Genomic DNA, 7,982 nt, shown 5'->3' with positions numbered 1-7,982 from the left:
ACTTTATATGGATGTCTGATATAATCTTTACTACAATCCAGGAAGAAGATGCTATTATTAGCCTAGTTTACAGATAAAGAAACCAAGTTACAAAAAAGTTAAAAAGCCTACTCAGATGTAAGCGTGCATTCCTAACCTCAGTACTCTAAAGTACACTGTGCTGGTCGAAATGCAAGGTGGGCTGGAACCAAGAGTTCCATGGTCTTCCGTGTCATTCCAAAGTATTGTACTACATAAATAAATTACCATGGGAGGAAGGAGAATCCTGTTTTGTTTTTTTTTATTTGAAAGGAAAAGGAATAAAAAAGTTAACAAAAGACTATCTATTGTTAATGACTATTTAGAACAATTGATTGTCCAGTGCTATGGTATCCAATACAGTAGTTGCTATTGGGTGTTTGAAATATGGCTCGTGAAAATTGAGATGCATCATAGATGCAAAATGCACAGTGGATTTCAAGGATTTACCATGACAAAAAGAATGGAAAATATCTTTTAAATAATTTTAATATCGATACATGTTGAAATGGTAATGATTTGGGTATACTGAGTTAAATATATTTTAAAATTATTTTCTACGTGTTTTCACTTTTGTTGATGGGGCTAAGAGAAAAGCTAAACTTACCTGTGTGGCACACATTGTATTTCTCCTCCTGTCTAGAGCAATCTGAAACCTGCGTAGATACTTTACTAGACGCCGCTGATGAAGAACTTCCTCACCGCATTGGCCTTTTAACCACATTCTTTCTTTGCTTTCTGGTCATTTGCAAGAAAAATCTTTAAAGGCGCCCCCTTTGTAAAGATTTGAGAGCCCCTAGGATTTCCTTTTTCACTTGTTCCCAACCACAAATGATCGACGTGCTCTGTGGATGAGGAGTCAACATTTTACAAGTGTGAAGGGGGGAGGTGCGGGAGAATTTCCAGTCCCTGAACGGTGTGAAGTAAAAGTGCTTTCCAAGGATCCCACAAGAATGGCACAGGTGGGCATAATGGGTCTGCCTCATCGTCAAAGGAGCCAGGGAGTTGAAAGGAAACTCTAACTACAACACCCAAATGCCACAAAACCATAGTTATTAATACAAATAGCATCCCCACCTATCTGTCACCATCTCATTTTAAAAAACTTGTGAAAAATACGTAATCCTTATGAAGCTTCAATTAGGTATAAATACCAACAGCAGACGTAGACACAGTACATTCTTCTGAGCATCCTGCTATCAGAAAAGATCAGCCAAGTCCTTTGGACCTGATCAACTCAACACAGGAACTACTTATTTCAACTACTTCGGCCTAACGCTCCCCGAAACAATGAATTACACGGGCTATCTCTTAGCTTTTCAGCTTTGCATCATTTTGGGTTCTTCTAGCTGCTACTGCCAGGCCACTTTTTTGAGAGAAATACAAACTCTAAAGGAATATTTTGTAAGTATGACCTTTTAATAATACCTGCTTGTGGTTGACAATGACTGAACGTTGTTTGCAGTTCTGTCTGTGATAAGCTATTAGCTCTAGTTCACAGTCATCTTGAGAAGAGTTGGTGTTATTCTTTGTTAATTGTTGACTGGATGAGTTTTTTGGCTGAATAATCTAGATATTATTTTAGCTCTCTGCTCAATTTGCTAGAGAGCCTTAGAGGGGATTCATGCCTTTCTCCAAAGGATGGGTAGAATATAGATATAAATCACAACGATATTGTTGATCATATTTTTGGTAAGAATCCATTCATCAGTTTTGATAAATCAAGTACTATGAATATTAAAAATGAGTGGATATTAGTTTTTGATTTCTCAGACCACTATGAGGTTGAAAGGGAAAGGTCAAGATTAGCAGTAAAGAATGGTAATGCGAAACAATCTATTAACAAAAGTAAAAGCAGGATAGGACCTAAAGCCTTGGCTTAAAAATAATTACTTACAGCTGTTTTTCTCTTGAAAGTGGTTTCAAAATTCTATGGCCCCATCTACATTATCTGTGAATTACTCCTGAACTCAGCCACTAGTTGAGACTTTGTAGGAGTTAGGATTCTAGCTTACAGTTTTTAAACATTTGTTTTGTTTTTATGAGTTTAAATTATTATTTATGATTGGTTAATGGAAATAACTTTTACATTTTAAATATTTTATTCTTTGTCTCAAATTTAGCTATTATAGTAATACCTATTATAATAATGTTCAAACATTTACAAGCTATTTCATTCTTGTGAAGTAAAATCAAATCACTCTTACAGTACAGCTGTTGGGGTTTTTTTGGAATTCTATTGCAAACATAGTCATACTGTATAGGAGGGAATATAAGGAGAGAATGTAGACTAACTTTTTCTTCTTTTGTGTAGAATGCAAGTGATTCAGATGTAGCAGATGGTGGACCTCTTTTCTTAGATATTTTGAAGAACTGGAAAGAGGTAAGTTGAACATCTCTACTTGGCTGATTTTCCTCTTGCTTATTGTTTAATGGACAAAAACATAACATCTTCTCATTGTGCTCTTCTCTCCCAAGGAGAGTGACAAAAAAATAATTCAGAGCCAGATCGTCTCTGTTTACTTCAAAATCTTTGATAATTTAAAAGACAACCAGATCATCCAAAAGAGCATGGCTACCATCAAGGAAGACCTAATTGCCAAGTTCTTCAATAGCAGTTCCAGCAAGCTGAATGACTTCCTGAAGCTGATTCGAACTCCGGTAAGGCTATCTTCATTCTCTGGTTTCATTGCAGAGCCTCTTGTAAAGTATAGAATTCCCGGAAATTAGAAATTAGGTACTGGGTAGAGTTGCTAAAGTGATAAAATGAATCTGTGACTGAAGTTCCAGCTGTGCTTTGGGTGACTTTGCAAAGTCAGTACAGGAATCATGTAAATCTGTAATTTGGAAAAATGTGGGCATAAGGACTATTGTATAAATATAGGCGAATAGACAAATCCAATGACGAGTAAGTAGGTGAAGACGTAGAAGGGACGATTGAGAAGCAATTCTCTCAGTACCCCTTGTTTATGTGGTGGAAATTCTCCTGCTCTGGATGGGAGGCAGCATGTCTTAGCGGAAAGAGCAGTGGGAGGGGGTGAGAAGTCTTACATTCTCCTCCCAGCTCTGCTACAAAGAGACCGTGTGACTTCAGATGAATCACATCTGACTGGGGTACAGTTTCTTCATCTTAAAAGGACAATATTAGACTTAGTACACAATTTCTGTGACAGGAGAAGAAACCTAAGAACTTTGAGGTGATGCTAGGGGCCATCTCACTATCAGGTTTTGGTCAACTTCTCAGAGTGTGCAGCTCAATTAGAGGCGAAGGTGTTTGTTTGTTTTGAGAGAAAAGAGACAGGTAGAATTTATATCTTATGGAAGAATTGTTCTATGAACTTTCTGATACTAGAATATTTCTGCTGGGGAAATCCTTGGTTTTCAAGGTTTGTCTTATGAAATTGTCTTGAGGCTTCAAAGTTAGAACTTCTAGAAGCAGAAAGATAACTTTGAATCACATTTTCTAAAATTTTATCTTAGGAACAAAAGCCCCCATATTCATTTGGGTTTGAGATAATGGGCTCAGATGAGAGGGATAGGGGTTAGGACTTACGCTGTCAGGATTTGTGTCCAGCTTTCACTCTACCTGGCTCTGCCTCTTCCCTCTCCCATATAAACACTAAGGAAGTGAAATGAGAGCTTGCTCTTCAAGATTTCTCTAGTTTCTAAAACTTCAGATGTTAATAATGAAGCTTGAAAACATTATGAAACCATTACTACTTTCAAGGACACTGTTTTATGATATTCAGAAGGTATTCTTCGGCCACAGTCTAGAGATTGAGAAAGCACTTGTTCCTAAGCCAGTGCTGCTGCTGGTTTGCTGTTCAGCCTGGGTAAATCTCATAGTTGCTTTGTGATAGCTTTGAACCCACTGGATAGTGAAATTTGTCACTTGCAAATACAAGCCAGTAGGAAGCTTTTTTCCTATTCTGCTATAGCTATGCCTCGAAAAGTGAAAAAATCTGTCGATTCCATCTTTCCAGAAGCTCCAGGCCCTCTGCTTCATGATGGGCAATTCTAGATGACTTCTCAATTGCCCTCTTTTGCTCAACTGCTAACATATTGTAGGCATGTTATGCCTTTTAGTGCTTAGCTGCTGTAGACCAGAACCCTAGTGGCAGAGCCAAGATGAAAGTAAATGTTCCTCATTTTATGAAGCATAAAATTGCCCTATTGGTTAGAGTGAGGAATTGCAAATATTTGAATTCGTTGGTATGGAAAGCAGGATACAAGCAACTTTGCTGCTATTCCAATTTTAAATGTTACCAACTAGTAAATAGATTATTGCCATGTGACTATGATTGCTGTTTAATTTTAATCACATTATGATAATGATGAGACTGACCTAATTATGGGAAATTAAAAATTATAGTTCCTATTTGTCTTGGACTTGGTGCTTATAAAGTTCTTAATCTGTAGCAGTAGTTCTCAAACTTTGGTGGGAATCAGAATCACCTGGGGAACTTAGTGAAAGCCAGAGGCCCAGGCCCTCTCCTGCTTTATGCACTCGGGTCTCTGAGTCCTTTATCAGGTGCCTAGGTTATTCTGGTAGACACCAACCACTGACCTATAGTAACACATATGATACTTATAACAAAGATTAATTAAATTATAAGATAATATGATTGGCAGAGAGCCTGGAGATTATGCATTATAATCTCATTGTGCAGATGAGGAAACAGGTTCAGAGAGGCTAAGTGACTGGTTCAAAGTCACAGAGTTATTGCATGCTTCGGACTCAAACCCATATATTTTTTCACTCCATTCAGGGCTTTTCTCACAATGTAACTTTGAGAAATCTGAGGCAGGAAATTTTACCATATTAAAGCAGATTTAGCAATTTGAGATGACAATTTTAGACTTACTGAGGAAAAACCAACATTATATTTTAAGGACTATATTGCGAGTAATAGTCACCTTTTATCTTTGAAGGCATACTTAAATTTTCACTGACCATGGCATGAACAGCAGAATATCCTAATGGCTTTTTCATGCCTGAAACTAATTATGCTGTTTTCTTTTGCAACAGGTAAATGACCTGAAGGTCCAGCGCAAAGCAGTAAATGAACTCTTCAAAGTGATGAATGATCTGTCACCCAAATCTAACCTAAGGAAGCGAAAAAGGAGTCAGAGTACGTTTCAAGGCAGGAGAGCATCAAAATAATGGTCATCCTCCCTGTAATATTTGAATTTTTAAATCTAAATCTATTTATTACTATTTAATATTTTTACATTATTTATATGAGTAATATGTTTTTAGACTCATCAATATAGAAGTATTTATATTAGCAACTTTTATGTAATGAAAAAATTAATATCTATTAATATATGTATTATTTATAATTCCTGTATCCTGTGACTATTTCACTTGACCCTTATATTCTGACCAACTATACAAGACTATGTGATTACAAGGCTTTATCTCAAGGGCTAACTAGGCAGCAGACCTGAGCAAGACCCTCAGGGCTGAGCATTTATTTCACTTCATGGTACAATGAATACTTGTAAATGAAGTGGTACCATTCAGTCATTGCCTGTTTCAGAACCTGTCTGCATTCTGAGCCACTTTTTAATGGTATGTTAGACAGAACTTGAATGTGTCAGGTGATATGACCTGCCCCCTGATGAAAACACATCTCAGAAGATTTCATGCCTGGTGCTTCAGAATATCATTGACAACTGTGACTAAACCCAAATGGAAAGTAACTCATTTGTTTAGCTTATCCATATATAATATATATGAATAAAGTATAATTTTATAACTATTTATGCTGTCATACTCTTTCTAAGTGAGAAAGGGATTAAGCCCCATTGAACTGATTGTTTCCACTGGCAATTGATTGTCTTTTATTGCTCAAGTTGGCAGCTGTTTTGAGTTATCTTCCCAAATTATAGATTTAATTATGTCACAATTCACTTCAGAGCTTCTCGTGTGGAAAGTAGACCAAACTGCTTAGCTTGGCACACAAATATTTGTTTCTAACACTTCTCTGATTTTCTACTCCATTCCTCATCTTTGTCTCCCTCCCCACCTTTCTCTTCCCATGCTGCATTCCTGTCCACCCATACCTTGGACAAACACCCTTGGGCATAGGATAGTGAATGTGAGTAATAGGGAGAGAGTTCTGGATTGGAATTTGGACTCTGCCATTGAAAAGAGTGTGGTTTTAATTAATTATTTGTAATCTCTAACCTCTAGTTTCCTTGTCTAAAAATAAGAATAATTGTGCCTTCCTCATAATGTTGGGTGGGAGTTCATTCTTTGACTCAAGAAATATTCATTGGTGTACCTACCATGGGCCTGGAGATATTCTGGGGGCTTAAGATACCTTAAAGAACAAATCAGACAAGGATCTCCTCCCTTGGAGAGTTTAAAATTTAGCAAGGGGGAGATAGACAACAAACAATAAACTTACATAATATGCAATTAAGTTGCATGGCATATTAGAAGGTGATAGGTGCTGTAGAAAAATGATAAAAGTAGAGTAGCAGAGGAAAATTGAGAATATTATAATTGGGATGGTGTGGGTGGGTTACAGTTTTAAACAGAGTGACTGGAGAATGCCTCACTGAAGAGGAAACATTTGAGAAAATGCTTGAAAGAGCTACAGGAGATAGTGACTTGTTTTCCAGGAAGGGAACATACTTGCAAGTGTGCTAAAGTAGAGGTTTGCCTGGAGCAATGAAGAGCCAGGAGAGCAGTGTGGTTGGAGCATAATGAGTCAAGGATCACTCCAATGATTTTTCAGCTGAGCAATGAAAATGATGAAGTTGTTATCAACTAAGATGGGGAATCTGGATGGAGCAGGTTTTAGGAGGAAGATCAGACATTCAGATTTGGTCATGTTAGGTTTAAGGTGTCCATTAGAAATCAAAATGGAGATGTTGAATAGGCAATTGGATAGATTAGTCTGGAGTTGGGGAGGTCTGGCCTGGTGACATAAATTTTGCAGTTGAGGCACATAGAAAATTTTAGATCTTATACCAGGTAAGCACACAAACATATTAAGTTTAGAGAGTGAAGAGAAGGAGAACAAAGGATTGAGTCCTGCCATCACTGAGGCTGAAAAAGAAACAATAGCATGACCTAAAAATGAGATGTCCTGAAAGTCAAAAGAAGTGTTTCAGTAGTCAACTGTGTGAAATGCAGACAATAGGTATAGTAAGATGACATCTGTGAACTGACTATAGGATAAGAGGAGTTCTGATACAGGGAGGGGGCAAAAGCCTGATTGGAATGGGCTTGAGAGACATAAGAGAGACATTGGAGATCGTGAATATGGATAACTCTTTTTAGGAGTTTTCTCGCAAAGGAGAACAAAGAAATAGCATGTTTGTAAATTGTCTTAATTTGCCAGAGCTGCTATTATAAATTCCACAAGCTGGTTTTTGATTAACAACAGAAATTTATTGGCTCATGCTTTTGAGGCTAGAAGAAGTTGAAAACCAAGACATTGGTGAAGCTTGCTTTCTTCTGGAGTCTCTAGCATTCTGGTGCTGGCTTCCAGCAATCTTTGGGGTTCCTTGTCTTGTATCTTTGCCTCCTTCACAAGGTAATGTCTTCTTCTTTTGTTGGCTCTTCTGTTTTCCCCTAACATTGGGCTTCTTTCTGTGTGGCCCTCTCTAACTTCTCACTTTTTATGTAGTGGTTTAAGATCCATCATCATTCTCTTAGGCCACATCTTAAACAAAAATAACATCTTTAAGAGGTCCTAACTTCAATGGGTACACAGCCACAGGAATGTATGTTAAAATTAAGAACATGTCTAAATTGGGATAAATCATTCAATCTACCTTATGTGTTGATGAAAATAATTCAACTAAGAGAAAAACAATAGCAGAGAAAAGCATTGATGTAGGAGAGAGGGAGAATTGCAAAGTGTTCCTCGAATAAGAAGAATGAGGTGATTGAAGACACAGGAGGAGATATTAGCTTTGGTCAGGAACACAGATAATTTATCCTT

The 7,982-nt window shown here is 37.3% G+C and overlaps 1 protein-coding gene across 1 annotated transcript; it reads left to right on the top strand.

The window, feature by feature from the left end:
• The first annotated feature begins 1,231 nt into the window (after window positions 1–1,231).
• IFNG (interferon gamma) lies at window positions 1,232–5,182 on the top strand. The gene is made up of 4 exons (XM_023584835.3): window positions 1,232–1,422; window positions 2,333–2,401; window positions 2,497–2,679; window positions 5,048–5,182. The coding sequence occupies exons 1-4, from the start codon at window positions 1,309–1,311 to the stop codon at window positions 5,180–5,182; spliced, it is 501 nt and encodes a 166-aa protein (XP_023440603.1). The 5' UTR covers window positions 1,232–1,308.
• The last annotated feature ends 2,800 nt before the right edge of the window (window positions 5,183–7,982 follow it).

The sequence above is a fragment of the Dasypus novemcinctus genome, chromosome 12 (genome assembly GCF_030445035.2).
Source record: "Dasypus novemcinctus isolate mDasNov1 chromosome 12, mDasNov1.1.hap2, whole genome shotgun sequence".
Taxonomy (NCBI): Eukaryota; Metazoa; Chordata; class Mammalia; order Cingulata; family Dasypodidae; genus Dasypus; species Dasypus novemcinctus.
The sequence above is the reverse complement of the archived record's forward strand: the minus strand, read 5'-3'. Positions and strand labels throughout refer to the sequence as shown.

Bases quoted from the DNA above. Each gene is read 5' to 3' on its own strand.
- IFNG (XM_023584835.3), top strand. From the start codon at position 1,309: ATGAATTACACGGGCTATCTCTTAGCTTTTCAGCTTTGCATCATTTTG. The intron at 1,423-2,332 runs GTAAGTATGACC...TCTTTTGTGTAG, and splicing joins AAACTCTAAAGGAATATTTT to AATGCAAGTGATTCAGATGT. The intron at 2,680-5,047 runs GTAAGGCTATCT...CTTTTGCAACAG, and splicing joins TGAAGCTGATTCGAACTCCG to GTAAATGACCTGAAGGTCCA.